The sequence below is a fragment of the Haliotis rubra genome, unplaced genomic scaffold, assembly GCF_003918875.1.
Source record: "Haliotis rubra isolate DU_JTF1 unplaced genomic scaffold, ASM391887v1 Scf369, whole genome shotgun sequence".
Classification (NCBI taxonomy): Eukaryota; Metazoa; Mollusca; class Gastropoda; order Lepetellida; family Haliotidae; genus Haliotis; species Haliotis rubra.
The window spans coordinates 442,480-462,929 of NW_025767045.1; the positions used below are offsets into that span (position 1 = coordinate 442,480).

The 20,450-nt window shown below is 40.3% G+C and overlaps 1 protein-coding gene across 2 annotated transcripts in view; it reads left to right on the top strand.

Annotated features, from left to right (window-relative positions):
• Positions 1-20,450, top strand: part of LOC124285774 (DNA (cytosine-5)-methyltransferase 1-like) — a 48,640-nt gene that overhangs the window by 7,743 nt on the left and 20,447 nt on the right. For both annotated transcript variants that reach the window (XM_046722044.1, XM_046722045.1), the window contains exons 5-19: positions 1,960-2,053; positions 4,889-4,982; positions 5,394-5,504; positions 6,186-6,318; positions 8,300-8,406; positions 8,730-8,848; positions 9,756-10,000; positions 11,302-11,379; positions 11,920-12,023; positions 12,768-13,037; positions 13,857-13,926; positions 15,148-15,210; positions 16,079-16,162; positions 17,257-17,381; positions 19,914-20,019. In XM_046722044.1, the coding sequence (XP_046578000.1) occupies positions 1,960-2,053; positions 4,889-4,982; positions 5,394-5,504; positions 6,186-6,318; positions 8,300-8,406; positions 8,730-8,848; positions 9,756-10,000; positions 11,302-11,379; positions 11,920-12,023; positions 12,768-13,037; positions 13,857-13,926; positions 15,148-15,210; positions 16,079-16,162; positions 17,257-17,381; positions 19,914-20,019 (1,803 nt within the window). The remainder of the gene's footprint in view (positions 1-1,959; positions 2,054-4,888; positions 4,983-5,393; positions 5,505-6,185; positions 6,319-8,299; positions 8,407-8,729; positions 8,849-9,755; positions 10,001-11,301; positions 11,380-11,919; positions 12,024-12,767; positions 13,038-13,856; positions 13,927-15,147; positions 15,211-16,078; positions 16,163-17,256; positions 17,382-19,913; positions 20,020-20,450) is intronic.

Here is a 20,450-nt window from a genome sequence, read left to right on the forward strand (position 1 = left end):
AATTATAAGCTTGTAAAACGTTATTGCTACTACATCCCATACACCATTTAAAAGATCTAATCCTACTGTTGATAAATATGAGGTTTATTTTTATAATATTATTCAAATAATACAACTACAACTTAAGTAAATGTATTTTTGAATGAAAATGCAAGCTTACATCTATAACGTCCAGATAAACCACGAAAGAAGCAAAAACTATGGCGATTTTTTTCCATTTGTGACATGTCATAACATGCCCGTGCCTTTTTCTTTTATATTTTCATTTTTACGTTATCAGAAAATTTTTATAAAAAGATTTCTTAAATAATATGTATGGTCGCCTATTTCCCGATATCTGTGGCTTTCCGCTCGGTAACATGACATAACAACGGAAAATACCTCAGTTTTCGAAGCTTCGTATGAATAACATGCGTGGCAAATCGTTTGATGTCGGGCATCGTTCGAAAGCTCTGAACATCAACAGTATCACTGTACCCTTGCCAAGAGTATTTTCACAGTTGTAAGAAGCGATTTTATTGGATAAAGATTGGTTTCTAATGACGCTTTTTTGCCACAGTCTGCTATAAGGGTCGTGATTGGTCAAAATCAGACACGTGACCTAAGGCAGCCAATCATATTACGGCAATGGATACCGTCCTCGTAAACGAAAACTTTTAGATTTAGACACAAGTTTTGGGTAAAATAATGCTATTCTGAACATATTAAGCAAGAAAATCGCTACCTATACGTAAATTATGGAACTTATTGGACGTATCGTGCTAGGTTATGACCTGTGACAAAATGCTTCATGTATATATTTTCGCGATTAAACATCGTGTCCGAAAGCGTGAAGATTGAGGCGGCGAGCGAGATGTCACTTGTCAGTGACTTGACTTACATTACATGATCGCACAAAAGATGGAAATAGTAATTTTATATGCGTTTGACAACTTTTATGAATGTTGTTGTTGATTTTATGCATTAGTTTATTCAATTTATTGAATGAATTCCTCGAAACATCGTTACTTTGCTCTTTGACAATGTTATTGTGGACCCGCTGCCGAAGCATGTGTCTGAGAATCGTTGTTTTCAGTAACATTGCGAAAAATAGTTTATAATTTTAATTCTGCTGATAATATATGATAAATTGAAATTTAATAAGTGTTTTCAGACATTGTGAAATGTGATAGATTTAATATATGAATCATAAGTCAGGTAGGTTCCTAAAGTTATGTCTCATTTTGACGTGACTACTGCCTGGCTGCTTAAGCGGCCTCCGGTGTCTGGGGACTCATAACGTTGTGGCCGCTTAAGCGGCCTGCGGTGTTGAATGGGTTAATAATAGTATTTTAGTATCTTGGACCCCCATTTTGACCTGAAAAATTAAGAGTATGAGTCCCAGGGGCCCTCAAATACAGGACTCAAGATAAATCCCTTATTTGCGCCTAGTTGTATTGCTGCTTGTGTTTTGAAGTCATTACCATGTTTATCTCATAAATTTAAATAGATCATTACTAATGTGGGGTGGTGGGTTAGCCTAATGGTTAAAGCGTTAGGTTCTCGTGCCAAAAACCTGGGTTCGAATCCCCACATGGGTACAATGTGTGAAGCCATTACCGTGTTTACTTCATAAACTGAGATAATTCATTACTATGTTGCTTTGTGCAAGAGGAGCCTTGTCTCCTCCACTGTTGCTGTACAGTGATTAGATAATTTGGTCTTTGTAGCTTCAGTTTTAATTGTTTGACATAAACATACATAACAATGCCCTGTCCAAATCACGTCAGTGATAGTAATATGAAAGCTAACTTTCTTTTTGAAATTGTTCTTTGAAGTTACCTCCCTTTGTCTTGTCAGCCATGTTTTTGTGAAACAGTTATTTCCATTTGTGATATTAACATGTAGGTTGCAAGTGAAACTGTGGGTTTGTTCAATCATGTGTTGTTCGCTGATAACGACCCTGACTTTGATTTAAAGGCCGATGGTGTTGAAGTGATGGAGATTGAGGAGGACGATGCAGAGGAACACATCAGGAAGAAGGGAGGAGAGAGCGACAAGGAGAATGTCAGAAGTAAGTCCACCACATCCTGTTCTGGTCTTCATGTGGAGATTCTAGGGCAGAGTAAGAACCACTACTGCTCCCAGGGTCCACACAGGCTTGCAAAAACTGAAATTTGGACATTTTAACCTAACGATGTCCTAAAAAAAAAAAAGCCTTGAAAAGGCCTTATTGTCCCCTGCCGCAACGCGTCCATACGTACGTCTGTCCCGATTCTTGTTAACACAATATCCAGTGATAAATCTACAAATTCAACTGCCTGAGTCCCGGGACTCACTGAGCTGAATAACTATGAGTCCCTCAGAACTTTTATGAGTCCCTAACAAAACTTAATGCCACCAATATTATTCAAACTGGTTTATTGTTACTATAGGTTGCACAGGTGAGTCTGACCGGTCTGGGATATTTCACAGAACAGAGCTGGTAGTACCTAAATCGTAACAAATGGAGACTCTTCCATTTTAACTTGTAGTTCATACCCTATCACATCAAACACAGATGTTAACAGATCACTGGCAGTAGTTGGAGAATCATAGTTGATTTTACCTTCCTTGAGAATTTCAATGTCTTTTCAAATTTTTATAAAGAGTCAACAAAACGTTTAATCTTAGTCAGTGGGATGTTTTCACAAGCTAACCAAAGAACAGATTTCATCAAGGCAACTGCTGCTTTGTCTTGTTTTTCATACATACGTGCAGTTGCAACCTGGAAATCATCACAAAGTTTTGGAGCCTGAACGGACAGTTTATTATCATTATGATGAGATGTCTGGTCAAAGTTATATTTTAAAAATTTCTGCATTTAGCATCTTGTGTCATACCATTTTCAGTACATAGTTATTAAATAGTACAAAATATTAAATCACCTTCCCTGTCATAAGTCAGCCATAACCGATGAGTATCAGGCCAACCTGACTGAAATGTCCTAACTTTGTGTTTTCTGACAGTATCTATCTGGTCGGCATGTCAACTGCTATATTATAAAAATAACAGCAGGGCTCTACATGACCTTTGACAAGCAAATGTTTTCTTTACTAGAAAAATAAAAAGTTACTAGCCAGACCAATGTAATTTCACTGTAATATTTTGTGAATGAAGTTCTACAATTCCAACCAAAGTTACGCTTTTATTTCTTCACTCTGTTCAGTGATTCAAAAACAAATTACATCAAAAGAAATATGCCAACTGGAAGCCACTTTAACAAGTATGAACACAAATAGTAACTGTCTTACTTTAACTATTAACATTGAACGAATTATATCATAAATGTCATCATAATTATAAATGAAATGATTCATTTATATGATTACTTTTCCAGGACTTTTCCAGAATGACATTCTATCTCAGCAGAACTTTAACCTGTCAAATGCCACTTTCACTTTCAAATTACATGCAGATAGATTTAACAGTTGTTCAGCTACTGACTAAAGCTTCTTGCTTTTCTCTAACTGGTACTGAGAGCTCAGATTTTGTCTTCACTCTGGATTCAGAGTCACAATGTTCATTGACCAATCAGTTTGTCTTGAAAAACCTCATTTGCATATCGCCTACCTCCCTTAGCGTGTTTGTGTCTATTTATAGAGTGTTAAAACTAGGTTAGTAGTTCTGCACATGCTCGAGCAATGAATCTTGGGATCTCATTTGCATACCGCTTACCTCCCTTGGTGTGACCTAGATGTCTATTTTTGGAAACAAGGAAATGAACTTAATACTCATGACGAATGAAAGCTGCGATCGTTTTAAAAATAATGTGTACTTATTAGCTCACGTCAATTATTTGAGAATGGAAGTTAATCTAAGATTTAACCATGTATACTTTGATATTGATTCTCCACAAAAATAAACATTAGTGTTTCATCAAAAGCTTGCGTCAAAGAGGACGCACATGTAAAAAAAATATGAGTCCTGTCAGAATTTGTTGCGTCAGAGACGCGGGACGCGGGGGTAGATTTATCCCTGAATATCTCATGAACTATTTGATCCAATGTCTTCAAATTTGGTGACAGCCTACATTGGGGGATTACGCAGACGCCAGTTGATTTTGGTGACCTTGACCTTATCTTCAAGGTCACCACGACACTTTGACACAACTCTTGTTTGCGTGATACCTCATAAAACATTGCACCTAATGTCTTACATTATGTCCACAGCCTACATTGGGTGATTATACAGACACCAGGAATTTCAGGCATCTTGTATGTGACCAAAAAATAAAAAGTAGTAAATATGTTATAAATATTCCATTCTTTAGTGGCGGTAGACATTGCCATATCAGTGGCAAACACTTGTCTTCAACTGATTTGCCCTAAAAAGTCAAATAATCAGCATAACTTGTCAAGTTATGATTTTACAAGAAATGATTGGATAATAAAAATACTTTGCATGACAGTTGGTGTTGATCGAGATCGCCAAGTAAAACTACTATTGCAGGGATGAGTTATTTCTCCTGATGGCTGATCCTACTTCTGACCAACCTTGTGTGTATTCAAGTACTTAAACGTTACATGTGTCTCTATAGGTCCTTAATATTGGTTCTTTGGCTGTTTGAAAAGGCCTTAAATTTGATAGCTGAAGATCGGTACAAACCCTGACCACCTATGGGGATATTAGGGTGAAATAACTAACAAAAGTCCACTGAATGGATTATTGAGCAGAATAAGTTTCAATGCCCAACCTTCCTTATAGGGAACGTAGGACAAAATTGGTCCCCAGCACTTGTGTAGTCTAGATCGCCTGCTGATTTTGTCCACACTCATGACAAATGTTATTAGAAACTGTAGTACATTTTCCAGCAGAATGAGTACTTTGAGAATTGCTTTAGTTATGTTTTATTGAAATGTTTTTGCAGGTACACCTTCACGGAAGGGTCGATCAAAGAAAGGCAGGAAGTCTCTGAGTGACAGTCAGCCATCCATAGCATCTATGTTCAGCAAAGGACAAACGTAGGTGATTTGTAAAAATCATCTGTAACACTGCAACTTATCAAGTAGCTTGTGTGACATGATTTACAGGGTAGTGACTTCCGCGGGGGCGTGGTGGGCGAGCTGGCTAAGGCCCCAGGGTAGTGATCCAGCAAGGTTGAAGTGCCGGGGTCGAGCCCACCTGTGACCAGGTGTAAAAACCTTGGAGAGAGTGTGCAGACTCTTTCATTGTTGTCACAACCCCTAGTGTACAGTACACAACCCTGTGCACTTAAAAGAACCCCACGATTCCGAAGACTTGGTTCGATTGCCCACATGGGTACAATGTGTGAAGCCCATTTCTGGTGTCCCCCCGAAATGATATTGCTGGAATATTGCTAACAGCTATGTAAAATCCAACTCGCTCACTCATCTTTATGTGACTGTTCACAGGTCCAAGAGGAAGTCTGCAGCTGAAGAAGAAAAGACTGAAGTGAAGTCTGAGGAAGAGACTGACCTGAAACGTATCCGAGTCGATGGGGAGGAAGAAAAGGAGGAGGAAAGGTAAGTAGAGAAGTGGTAGAAATGGTCTTTTGATAGGATTGCCAGTTGTTTGTTCAAGTTCTTTCAACAGATTTTGGTGTGTAGGATTTGGATGTATGTAAGTGGGTATGAACCCCCACAGGTCTCCAATCGGCACGCTTCCTTTCGAGCCGCACATCCTGTGACATGTTAATTGTAATGGCTAGTCAACAGTAGCTTGTCTATGTTTTTCGCTGTCTTGGTTTTATTTGGTACATGCATATATGTACCCCAAGGAAGATCTCTTCTGAAAAAGAATTAGCCAAATCCATCAAGGTTTTCAATTCTTTGAAGCAAATCTTCCCGTATCCCCGCGTATTCTCTTGATGTTTTGATCAGCAGTAGGAAGGAATCATTTGGGGTAGAGATACCCCTGGCTGACCTTGCATGCAGTTATTAAAAGAGACTGAAACTACTTCAACTTGTTTTCATTCATATAAACTATGCATTCATTTTGGAAATGACTTCAAATGAGACAATTCAATGAGAAAACTGTTGCAATAGTTGGTCGCAATAGTTTGTTTCAATAGACTATTGCAATAGTTGTTTCCCCCTCAATAGTCACCCCTAGTTTTTTGTGAAGAGAGTTTATTTCAGGCTTTAGGATTTGAATATTCTTCAGTTGACATTCAGTTGCAATATGGCCGCATTTGACTCTTCCAGGGAGGTTGTCGTGGTGAAGGAGGGGATTAAGCCAGTGACGCCCAGGTCGGTGATTCCCATCAAATGTCGTGAGTGCAAACAGCTGCTGGACGACCCTGACCTACGACTGTTTCCTGGCGACCCAGATGATGCTGTAAGTTAGCTTTTATGAAGTAGGGCTGTCTAAAATAATCGATAATCGGTAATGTCATTCATGCGGTTTATTACTATTGATTATTGATATGAAAAATTTGTAGTCGATAATATTGCATGTAAACTATTGTGATGAAATAATTTTTAGATTAATTCAGAAAATACACAAAGTTTGGGCTTTATTCATGGGCTGCTCTTATGTTAAGACTTTGAAGGGATTATTCCCGCTATGGGGTCAGAGGAACAGATAAGCTGCGTATCTGCTTAAATTACGCAAATATTTATGTGAAAACTCAATTCTCATTAAGTCAGTTGCGTACAAGTACGCTTGAAGTTTTGTAAATACTCAATACGTTTGACCTTACGTGCGTACACACAAATATGTCAAATCTTAGCTTGCGTATCGGTGCATAGATAAAATAACTGAGGTAAATTGAGAGGTTCTGTTTCAACACATGAACTTGGCAACTTGCAGTCTTTCTTATCGTTTCTCATATTACAGATCCAATATAAATACCAGAAAATTAGGATACCCAATTGAGATGAACACAAAATTGAGATGAACACAAGCGAGTACATAACTCAATGACCCCTAAAGTTATCTGTAGCTCTGGGGGGTTATTTGTTACATTACTCACAGTTTCCAGTTCTGATTCCAGCAGCTCCTGTTCCCATGTTGGCCTGGCATAAAATGTGTCCCTAGCACCGCATTGCCATCGTTGACCCGTAGAGGTCTGGGTTAGAACTGGTCTACAGCAACACATGATTGTCGTAAGAGGCGACTAACAGGATCGAGTGGTCAGACTCACTGACTTGGTTGACACATGTCATCGTATCCCAATTGCGTAGATTGATGCTCATGCTGTTGATGACTGGATAGTCTGATCCAGGCTTGATTATTAACAGACTGCCACCATATGGCAGTGTACGAAATAGCCACTTGCCCGCTAGTCCATGGCTAGTTAAAATCCAGTCGAGCCAGTAAATCTCTACAGTTACTGACCTGACTGGCTGATGAATTTTCCTGCGGTCATTTTGTAAATATGTCACACTTTTAAATCATGCAAGATTATGGCCTGATAAATGATGGTATTTTACTTTTTTGCAAACTTTTGCATAGTTTCTACATTCAAATTTCAGGCTAGTCAATTATTTTGTGGGCTAGTAACTTTCAGGCATAGATAGCCAGGACTGGCTAGCAGAATTTGGAAACTATTTCGCACCGTGTATAGCTGGAATATGGCCGAGTGTGGCGTTAAACAACAAACGAAATCAACAGTCTTAAGATTCAGAGAAATTATAGCTGGTTAGTGGTCTGAATTAGAATTGGTCCTAGGTGGACTTGGGTGACAAGGCTCAGTGACTTAGTTTGATGTGTAATTGTGCCCAACTATGTGTATCATTAGTAGTTTATTCACTGGGTTCTTTGGGCCAGATTTTATTATTAGGGGGACTATGTATTCAGCAGCATCTGTCCGTACGTACGTCCTGAATCTTGTTATCGCGATACCTCAAAACCTGTTGTATGTCTTCAAATTTGGTGACAGCCTACATTTTGGTGACCTATTATGCAGACACTTTGACCACTGATTTTGGTGACCTTGTTGTACCCTTATTTCAAATTTGCAAGGTCACCATGCCACAAGGTCACCATGCCACTTTTCAAACTCTTGTTAATGCAATATGTCATACAACATTGTACCCAATGTCTTCAATTATGTTGACAGCTTACATTGGGTGATTATACAGACACGAGTCATTTCAGTCAAAAATAAAAAAAGTAGTAAATATGTTATAAATATTTCGTTCTTCTTTAACGGCGGGGGACATTGCCATATTAGTGGCAAACACTTGTTATTATTGATATTGCTGGAATGGCATTTAACAGAAAAACAGTTCACCTGTGACCCCTTAAAAAATTGACCTGCAGTTCTGTTTGAACATAAGCTTGGAATGTCTTTCATTGATCTTTCACCCTGCAGGTGGAGGAGTGTGTGGGGTTGTTCGACCCAAAGCTCTCGCTGTTTACTGGTGACGAGATGGTGGCAGAAAGTGACGAGAGACCGACTCACAAGATCACCGACTTCAGGTACGTTGGTCGCTGGTCTAGATCACAAACTGTTTCTCATGTTTTGTTCAGTTTTATTGGCCTATGCTAAAACTTTCAGTCTGGTAACCCGAAAAGTTTCAGACTGCTAGTCATATTGACTATTATATGCAGATACCATGAGACTGAACCAAATTTTACTGGGCTTGAGTCAGTAATGGGGTGTTCAAAGATCATTTCTGATTTCCTATACTGTAACATTGCTGGAATATTACTAAAATAGGCATAAACCGAACTCGCTAGAGATATAAATGACAAAGGAAACATCAAGAAGGGAATGCATTCTTGGCAATTCACTGTTTCAGTATTTATGACAAAAACACTCATCTCTGCCCCTTTGACTCGGGTCTGATTGAGAAGAACGTCATGCTGTACTTCAGTGGAGCAATCAAGCCCATCTACGATGAGAGTGTAAGCCCTGAAGGTGAGAGAAACAACTGAGTGAGTGAGTTAAGTTGTAAGCCGCACTCAGCAATATTCCAGCTAAATGGCGGCGGTCTGTAAATAATCGAATCTGGACCAGACAATCCAGTGATCAACAGCATGAGCATCGATCTACGCAATTGGGAACCGATAACATGTGTCAACCAAGTCAGCGAGTCTGACCACCCGATCCCGTTTGTCACCTCTTACGACAAGCATGAGTTGCTGAAGATCAGTTCTAACACGGATCTTCACGGGTCGAGAGAAACAACTGCCTCACAAACTTACATAGATTGTTTTTACTAAATTAAATTAAAGTAATCACCACAGTAACAAAAAATACAATGATGGTCCTTGTTTTCCTTGTTATGGGTTGTGGGGTAGCCTAGTGGTAAAAGCGTTGGCTCATTATGCCGAAGATCAAGGTTCGATGCCCCACATGGGTACAATGTGTAAAGCCCCTTTCTGGTGCGTGACACATATATAGGTCTTGTGGTAAACTGGTGCCTTTAGGTAGTTTTGGTTTTCTGAATAAAATATTTTTTGCGTTTCCATGGCAAGAAGTTTGACTTTGAATGAAATTGAGGGTAGTGATCCTTTCCCAGAGAACTTTAATACCTTTAATACTGTAATTCCACTTAGTGGGTATTCAGGTACCTAATCACAAAACAGTACCTCTCTATTGCCAGTATCAACATTACTGAGGTACATCAAACCATGGAAGCACACATTCAGTCTGTTGTTACAAGCATGCTTGTATATGAATAGTTTATATGTATGTTTTCATTAGATCAATGTGAAGAACAATGTTACATTGACATTGTCATAACTAGTTGACATATTCATGAAGAGTATTTTATTGATAGCTTTGTCATCTTGTATAAATGTGGACCAAATCATTCCTGTAGGTGGAGTCAGGTGCCGCAATATGGGTCCAATCAATGAATGGTGGACGACAGGTTTTGACGGTGGTGAGAACGCCCTGATCGGGTTCAGCACGGCATACGCTGACTACTTCCTCATGGCTCCAAGCGAGGTTTACGCTCCCTTCATCGACACTATGAAGGAGAAGGTCCACATGTCAAAGGTCGTCATCGAGTTCATGCAGAACAATCAAGATGCTAACTATGAAGATCTGTTGAACAAGATTGAGGTCAGACTTCGTTAGTACATGGTAGGGTGGGGTAGGAACAAGATTGAGGTCAGACTTCATGGTTTGAGGTAGGATTAGAAGTCAGACTTAGGTAGGTAGGAACAAGATTGAGGTCGTTAGTACATGGTAGGGTGGGGTAGGAACAAGATTGAGGTCAGACTTCGTTAGTACATGGTAGGGTGGGGTAGGAACAAGATTGAGGTCAGACTTCGTTAGTACATGGTAGGGTGGGGTAGGAACAAGATTGAGGTCAGACTTCGTTAGTACATGGTAGGGTGGGGTAGGAACAAGATTGAGGTCAGACTTCGTTAGTACATGGTAGGGTGGGGCATGGACAAAATTTTCGTATTGCGTTATATATCGTGATATGTGTTGGCATACTGCAATATATTGTGAAAGTGTAACACATGGTTTAAGGTAATGAAATTGCTGATTCCTTTCTTTTGAAACAGAGCCACTGGCCACTGTCAGGACTGTGATTGTACAAGAGATCAATTGTTCCTGTTTCCAAATTGTTTATCCTTACAATGAATGCTGGTACCAATCTAGTTTTTATTTATTCAAATGGTTTAAAAGTCACGCAAATGCAATTATATGACCAAAAAAACTATTCTCAAATTCTCAAAACTATTAATGCTTAATATGAAGGATATATTTAATTGTATTTTTGACTACGTCACGAAAATTACCAATCATGGTCACGGGAAATTGCCGATCATATCGGGTGAACCAGTTCTCGAAACATGTACCGCAATATATCGTATTGTGAAGTTAGGATTGCAATATACCGGTTAACCGGTATAATCGCCCACCCCTAGTGCATAGTATAAAGACTTGCACATTCTGCATGTGGATGAATAAGTGATACAGAGTGGACCCCTGAATCATATTAGCAATGGTTCTGTAAGGGTGCCATGTCATGCCTTTAACACTTTTTATCCCCCGCAACGCGTTTTGCGGGGGTATTAAAATGGGCTCCGTCCGTGCGTGCGTCCATCCATCCGTGCGTCCATCCATCCGTGCACATTTGTCTTTTCCGGAACAGAACTCTAAAACTGTTCAATGTTTCTTCACCAAACTTGGCACATAGATAGATCTAGTGGTGTACTGGTGCCTTTTGGTAGTTTTGGAATTCTTAATAAAAAAATTTGGCATTTCCATGGCAACAAGTTTGACATAGACTGAAATTGGTGATAGTGCTCCTTTCTGGAGCAGAACTTTAAAAACCTTTCAATACTCTCCTTCCACTTTTCTATGTTAGGTTTTTGTCTTGGTTAAGCTGTGTATGCCTGTGTTCACAGACGACAGTTCCCCCTACTGGCCTCACCAAGTTCACGGAGGATGCACTGCTGAGGCATGCCCAGTTTGTTGTGGATCAGGTTGGTGTTTACAAAGTTTATCCAATCTTGTTATCAATAAGTAGTTTAAATACCAACAACCAATAGCAATATCTACAGCTATTACCCATTCTGTTCTACACTTTAAAGTATTAGCTTCATTACAACCTTTCAATCTATATTTTGTGAAGCCCATTTCTGGTGTCCCCAACCGTGATGTTGCTGGAATATTGCTAAAAGCGGCGTAAAACCAAACTCAGTCAGTCAGTCAGTCAGTCAATCTATATTTATTTATGATAGGACCCGTGAAGATTCGGGTTAGAATATTGATCTTCAGTAACCCATGCTTGTCGTAAGAGGGGTCTAAGGGGATTGGGTGGTCAGGCTAGCTGAATTGGTTGACACATGTCATCGGTTGCCAGTTGCGCAGATTGATGTTCATGCTGTTGATCACTGGAGTGTCTGGTCCACACTCGATTATTTACAGGCCATCGCCATATAGCTGGAATATTGCTGAGTGTGGCGTAAAACTAAACTAATTTATGATAGTACTTCCCTCTAAACTCCATTCTGTGCATCTAGGTGCAGAGTTATGATGAAGCTGCAGATGAAGATGAAGGCTTCCTGATCACCACACCCTGCATGAGAGCTCTCATCAAGCTTGCTGGAGTCACTTTGGGAAAGAGGTAAGAGGTTTAAGTGCGACGTTAAACCCCATTTCACCTCACCTCACCTGATTAACATGGGCCTGTGTTCATTCTATGACAATATGTGAATCCCATTTGGAGTTTCCACTACGATGTTATTGCTGAGATGCTGCTTAAAGTGTTTTGATGCAAAACACATTCAAACACTGATTTTAATACAGTAATTAATATGTTGTTTCAAAACTACTATGTAAGACAATGGTCAATTATTCACTGTGAAATATGTCTGATATGTTTGAAAGGCAAAGACTTTTTCATAATTTACCTTGTGGAAAACCATCCAATTTTTCTCAGCTCTCGCCCCCAAAGTGGTAATATTTCCACAAGAACTTTCCACTCTCATGGAATGTAGGAATCCTGTATACAAAAAAAAGATGATGTAACGTATGTTATGTTTGGGATTACACTTTCTTAGTAAAGTACAGATTTTAATACTTTTTTGGGGTTGAGTCCCACCCGGGAGTCAGGCACCTAATCGCCAGCACACAAATTTAAAAAAATGATAACGCTTATATTTTCCCCTATCAAACATTTTGTTCTGTTTAAGGGGCTGTTGGGTAGCCCAGTGGTTAAAGCTTTGGCTCGTCATGCCAAAGGCAAGGTTCAATTCCCCACATGGGTACAATGTGTGAAGGACAATTTTTGTGTCCCTCACCATGATATTGCTGGAATATTGCTAAAAGTCTCGTAAAACCACTCAATCACTCATCGTTCTGTTTGAAGGCGAGCGATGCAGAAACAAATGCGAGAACCCAAAGTGAAGAAAGATAAGCCCAAACACACCATGGCAACAACCACACCCCTCGTGCGGCAAATCTTCGACAGCATGTTCATGGAGCAGATCGAGGATAAGGGACAGATGGGAGCACGGAAGCGACGGTGTGGGATCTGTGAAATCTGCCAACAGCCAGACTGCGGAGATTGCAGTGCATGCAAGGATATGATCAAGTTTGGAGGATCTGGGCGCTCAAAGCAGGCTTGTGTGAAGAGGAGGTGAGTAGTGAGGATGTTTTGACATTGTGGGGGTGGAGGGGTAGCCGAGTGGTTAAAGTGTTCGCTCGTCACGCCGAAGACCCCGGTTCGAATCCCCACATGGGTACAATGGGTGAAGACCATTTCTGGTGTCCCCCCGCCATGATATTGCTGGAATATTGTTAAAGCGGCAGAAAACCAAACTCACTCCCTGACTCGACATTGTGGGATTCTTTTTATGATTCAGTGATCATGTGACCAGTGAAGATCTGGGTTCGAATTGGTCTTCAGCAACCCATGTTTGTCGTGAGAGGTGAATAATGGCTCGCTGACTTAACCCAGTTGACACATCATTTGCTGTTGATTGCCTAGTCCAGATTCGATTATTTAGACCGTTGCCATATAGCTGGAATATTACTGAGTGTGGCGTTAAACACAACAAGCACTGATCGTACAGATAGATGAAATCATTAACATTGCCTGAAGTCCTTGAACAGTAATATTTGCGTGTCGATTTATCCGTGTGTTTAGTGTGTGACTCCAGCCATTAGTCTAAAGCCTAAGACTGGTACAATTTCATCTGTTGTAAGCTTGGTTCAGTTTAATCCATATGTTTTTGACAGTCTGCAAATTTAGGCACTTGGCCAAAACTTCATCCCTATGATTCTGTTCAGTTAAATAAGCTCAGCTGACGATACTCCATAAAACAACACAAATGCACTGCAGTGAACTATGCAGAGATGTAGCACTTACAAACTCAAATACTAATAAAAGCAGATTCATTATAACTCATTCACTCATCTCGTATCCGAATGTATTAATATTTAAATGTATGTTTAGATGCCCCAACATGGCAGTACGTGAAGCTGATGACGATGACGATGCTGAAGATGGTGATGATGTGAAGCAGGTCAGTAAACATTGACAGTCTTTACTGGTGGTCCGTTTAATTGAAATAATTGAAGTTTGGTCGCAGTAATTAAACCACCAAGCACTCGATCGTGTTTTCTTGTTCTGGGTCATGATTGAATTTATCTTAACGACTCCAGAAATGTGTGTTCTAAACATACTGGTAATCTTTTAAAGATTTGAAATTTGCAAAGGCATCTTGTGCAATTTACCAAAGAAACCCCAAAACTCTGATAGAATTTGATACATGACACAAACGAACATATTTTTCAATGATTCACCTGTTATAACGAACTAATCATCAATTATGAGATTTTAACCAATTCCCAACACTAATATGTTTTACTGCTATATTAAACACACAGACTAAAACTGGAGTCAGATAATTGTTACATAGTGTTCTACATCGTCTGTGATATTTAACTGATATACAACCTCTGTATCTGGCACGGTCACATGATCCACAGCACAAGTCTGGGTCTGTCATCTGAAAGGTGAAGAATATTATCAACAAGTTCATCTGTTGATATATACATTTCATATATCAGTTTACCCTATAAATACCATTCACTAGGGGTGGGTATTGCAGAGAATTTTCATATTGCGATATATATCGATGCAAAAGCTTATATTGCGATATGTATTGCAATATATTGCAAGAAGGTTTTTTTTAACAATAAACCACTAATGATCAAGTTAACGCTTTATTTATAAAGCAAAACACAACAAAATCACTATGCTTCATTAAGCTTTAATAAAAACTTTTAATCATGACAAAATAAGAATATAGATAATGTTTAAATGTAATTTTCACCACGATCATTCCCACCACCATTACCACAATTGCCACAATCATCAAGGTTTCTGAGTGTTTCGAAGGTTTCCAAATACAAGTCAAAATACCGGTTTTCTATCAGCGTATCGCAATACATATCGTTTCCATGTCTGAACCGGTTAATTGCGCAGCCCTACCATTCACCCATTATAGGGTCGGTGGGGTAGTCTAGTGGTTTAAGCGTTGTCTCGTCACGCTGAAGACCCGGGTTCGAATCCCCACATGGGTACAATGAGTGAAGCCCATTTCTGGTGTCCCCCGCCGTGATATTGCTGGAATATTGCTAAAAGCGGCTTAAAACCAAACTCAGTCAGTCACCCATTATAAATGTCATTATTTAAATACATTGTAACTAAACCAGCAATTATGTATGTTGTTTTACTGCAGGAAGCCATGGATGTTCCTCCAAGTCCAGCCAAAAGGCACAAGACAGCATCATCAAAAATGAAGGTAATTTGTTTATGAAGTATGTCAGTATGTGGAACGAATGTCATGTCCTACAGACAAAGCTCATGGGAATGCCAGCGGTTAACGTTATGAAGTATGTATCAATGGGTGCTGGCTATAAGTATAGATAATAGAGACCGATAATCGTTAACTAAATATCGATAATATATCAAAAAATATGAGAGAAGTAAGTTTGAGCTTAAAAGTCTGAAAGAAATATGTTTCACATCACTGGCGAGTGGAACAGGCACCCACCACAACTCAACAGTGTCCTGAACATCATGTAGAAGCAGCCCATGAATTAACACCTAACTTTGTATATTATGTGAGCAAGTTAATAAGATTCTTTCATGAAAATTAATGTGCAGTATTATCAATAACACAATTGTCATATTGATAATCATTAATAATTTTCCTATCAACGTTATTTCCACTTACTGATCATTTTTGCCAGCCCTTGTATCTGCCTACTGAGATAAAACTGCAAGCTGGTATTGTGATGTGAACGTAATATTGGTTGGTTGGTTGGTTGGATTAACGCCGCACACTGCAATATTCCAGCTGAATGGCAGCGTGATATTTGTACTATTGGTATTGCTCTACTTCTGAACTAATTAAGTGAAAGAGACATTTCATTGAGGAGAATTGTGAAATTGTATCCTTCATTTACGTTAATTTTCACTTCAAATACAGCAGATATGATCTGTTTTCCATTGGAGCATCATGTTATATTTTCTTGACAACTTATCCAATCATTTAGTTTCATTCAGCCCTTATGTTGACACTCGGACTATCTCTATTAAGGGTTGAGTAATATGTTGCATGGAGTATGAATGAAGCAGTCAACATCTAATATATTATTTTATTTCAGACACAAATAAGATGGATTGGAAATTGCATCAAGGATACCGCAAGCAAGAAGTTCTATTCAGGCTTCCTGTTAAATGGAGAAGAGGTCAGATGTTTTTCAGAGCTCGACTGATACAATTAATTTAATGCAAGGATTTGTGAATCACTGTTTAAAATGATAACAGCACAGTTAAAATAGTTTTCTGTTTCTTGAAGATGATTGTACATTGATAGAAGTCTTTTCTAACATGAATACCCTTCCCAATGCTTCTTATAAAAACCCAAGTGGTTAATGTACTTCACAAGTAAACAAGGTAGATAGGGTATGTTGCAACTGTGAGAAATAAGCTGGCAACTAGGGCTGCACAGTATACCAGGAAACTGCAATACAAAATGGTATCAGCAGTGTATGAAATAAGCCAAAACCCCAGCCAGACACCAGGGCTGGTAACTTCAAAATGTGTTCAGCCCAGGCACCAAGATATGGTGAATTTACTCAGATGTATTGAACATCTAAAAATGTTGTCAGACCATCGGGCTGACTAGCTGTAAATTTAGACCGTCTGTCAGAAATCTAGCCTGTCTCGGTCGGTTGGATGGGCCTTATTTCATACACTGGTATCAGTTATGTATCGCGATACGTTGAGAAAGATTTTTTTGTTCTATTTTAACTCTTATAAAACTGATCTTGTTCATCCTTTTGAAATAACTACCAGTGATACTTATAGTCTGTTTGACACTCTGGCTATCTAAATGTGTTCCTATATCTGGTGCTTGTGTTCAGAAAATTGTGTTTGTGCTGAAATTTTAATTTATTATAGTCTCAGGTAGAGGTATTTTTGTTTTGACTCTTTAAGTCTTAAACTACCATTAATAAGTTTAAAAAATGTTCTGGATTTTCCTTCTTTTACTTTTAAAGATGAACAAAGCACAATGGTTACTCACATATACTGTGATTTAGTTTGAAGGTAAAAGAATATGAGAAAGTGGACAGATCTCAATAACTGTTCTTTCAAAATATATTGCAGTACAGAAGAGTGTATCGCAATACGGAAAATTTGGGGCAATACACAGTCCTACTGAAAACTGAGTTTTGTTCGGTTTAATTGCGTCCTCATGGAAGCTGTCTGCTTATATATTGAAATATTGCTATGAATAGATAACGTGTAATAATGGACCCTTTTCTCCTGTTGCCCCCAGGTGCGAACTGGTGATTTTGTGTCTGTGAAGCCAGATGACCCCACCACCCCCATGTACATCTCGCAGGTTCAGTACATGTGGGAGACGTCGTCAGGGGACAAGAAATACCACGCCCACTGGTTCATGTGAGTACCACGACTACAGGTTCACAGGGACTTTACCTTGAGTCCTGTGTTTGAGGGTCCCTGGGACTCATACTCTTAATTTTAACGGGTCCTGGACAACAAAATGAGGGTCCCAGACACTATAGCGCGAAGCGTGGGATATAGTATTAGGCTCCGTCCGTACGTACAAATTGGAATATCTTAAGAACCATTGACTGGATTCTTTTCATATTTGGTACCTAGGTTCATCACAGTAACAGAAAGGTCCCAGTCAGGTTTGGTGACCTTGACCTTCATTTCAAGGTCACAAGGGGACTTTAACGTTTTACCCTTGTCAGCGAGATATCTCAAGAACCGTTCACTGGATTTTCTTCATATTCAACACCAAGCTTTATCTAGGGAAGGCGCAGGGCCCAGTCGATTTTAGTGACCTTCCCTTAATTTTCAAGGTCACGGCGACACTTTGAAGATTTCAGCATCTTAAAATGCATGTTAAGATTGTCAGCGAGATATCTCAAGAACCATTCTCTGGACTTTCTTCATATTTGACACCAAGCTTCATCTGGGGAAGGTGCAAGGCCCAGGAAATTTTGGTGACCTTCACTTAATTTTCAAGGTCACGGCGACACTTTGAAGATTTCAGCATCTTAAACTGCATGTTAAGATTGTCAGCGACAATGCTTGTTAATACTGTTATTGTGTTGTGTATCATGATCATTACATTGTTACAGTAATTAAATTGCAAATAATACCATAACCCAGCTAGTAACAAACTCAGTGATAACTTATTGTCACTTGATTGGAATTTTAACAAAAAGCATTTGGACTTTTTCTGAGTCCCTGTGGATGCTCTAATAAATTTTGTTGCATCCATTGTCAATTTTTATGCGTATTGGATGCAGGAATTCGTGTCCTGTAAATCCCTGGGTTCATGTTGCTGGGTCATGTGTTAGATGCCACACAAGCTTGTCGTAGGAGGCGACTAACAGGATCAAGTGGTCATGCCACACCCACTAGTCTATGTGTTACATGGCATCCCTCTGGTCCCTGTGTGACATGCCACACCCACTAGTCTATGTGTTACATGGCAACCCTCTTGTCCCAGTGACATGCCACACCCACCAGTCTATGTGTTACATGGCATCCCTCTGGTCCCTGTGCGACATGCCACACCCACTAGTCTATGTGTTACATGGCAACCCTCTGGTCCCTGTGTAACATGCCACACCCACTAGTCTATGTGTTACATGGCATCCCACTGGTCCCTGTGTGACATGCCACACCCACTAGTCTATGTGTTACATGGCAACCCTCTGGTCCCTGTGTGACATGCCACACCCACCAGTCTATGTGTTATATGGCAACCCTCTGGTCCCTGTGTGACATGCCACACCCACTAGTCTATGTGTTACATGCCACACCCACTAGTCTATGTGTTACATGGCATCCCACTGGTCCCTGTGTGACATGCCACACCCACTAGTCTATGTGTTACATGACAACCCTCTGGTCCCTGTGTGACATGCCACACCCACTAGTCTATGTGTTACATGGCATCCCACTGGTCCCTGTGTGACATGCCACACCCACTAGTCTATGTGTTACATGGCAACCCTCTGGTCCCTGTGTGACATGCCACACCCACCAGTCTATGTGTTACATGGCATCCCTCTGGTCCCTGTGTAACATGCCACACCCACCAGTCTATGTGTTACATGACAACCCTCTGGTCCCTGTGTGACATGCCACACCCACTAGTCTATGTGTTACATGGCATCCCACTGGTCCCTGTGTGACATGCCACACCCACTAGTCTATGTGTTACATGACAACCCTCTGGTCCCTGTGTGACATGCCACACCCACTAGTCTATGTGTTACATGACAACCCTCTGGTCCCTGTGTGACATGCCACACCCACTAGTCTATGTGTTACATGGCAACCCTCTCTGGTCCCTGTGTGACATGCCACACCCACCAGTCTATGTGTTACATGACAACCCTCTGGTCCCTGTGTAACATGCCACACCCACCAGTCTATGTGTTACATGACAACCCTCTGGTCCCTGTGTGACATGCCACACCCACTAGTCTATGTGTTACATGGCATCCCACTGGTCCCTGTGTGACATGCCACACCCACTAGTCTATGTGTTACATGACAACCCTCTGGTCCCTGTGTGACATGCCACACCCACTAGTCTATGTGTTACATGACAACCCTCTGGTCCCTGTGTGACATGCCACACCCACTAGTCTATGTGTTACATGGCAACCCTCTGGTCCCTGTGTGACATGCCACACCCACCAGTCTATGTGCTACATGGCAACCCTCTGGTCCCTGTGCGACATGCCACACCCACTGGTCTATGTGTTACATGGCATCCCTCTGGTCCCTGTGCGACATGCGCCGGCCCCTGTGTGACATGCCACACCCACTGGTTCCTGGGAGAGTTAATATTCACCAGAATGAGATTTTCAGTGCCTTTCATGTCTGTTGTAGTGTAGTAAAAAACAAATAAGTTTTTAAAGCATTGGCAAACCACTTTGACAGGCGGAGCAGTGAGACGATGCTCGGGGAGGCTGCAGAACCCAGGGAGCTGTTTGTTGTAGACGAATGTGATGACTCTGACCTTGATGTAATAGTTACCAAGGTCAAGGTAAGATTATGACTCAATGCGTGAAGTCAAATTCTACTCCAAAATCATCAAACAGTTTGTATCAAGTAATATTGTTCACTGCTAAGATTTCAGCAATTTTGATATTACCAGGAGTACCAACTTATTCTTTCCCTAAACCAACCGCTTGTGTTTGTCGTATTCTTATGTATTTCGAAGCCCATTTTGTAATCAGTTTATACGATGGTAGGTAAATTTATGTATCGCTCAGTAGCTGTTTCTCGGTCATTTGCTGTAAGAAGCGACTGACGGGATCTGGTGGTCAGGCTAGCTGACTTGGTTGACACATGTCATCGTATCCCAGTTGCGTAGATCCATGCTCATGCTGTTGATCACTGGATTGCCTGGTCCAGACTCAATTATTTACAGGCCGCTGCCATATAGCTGGAATATTGCTGAATGTGTCGTAAAAC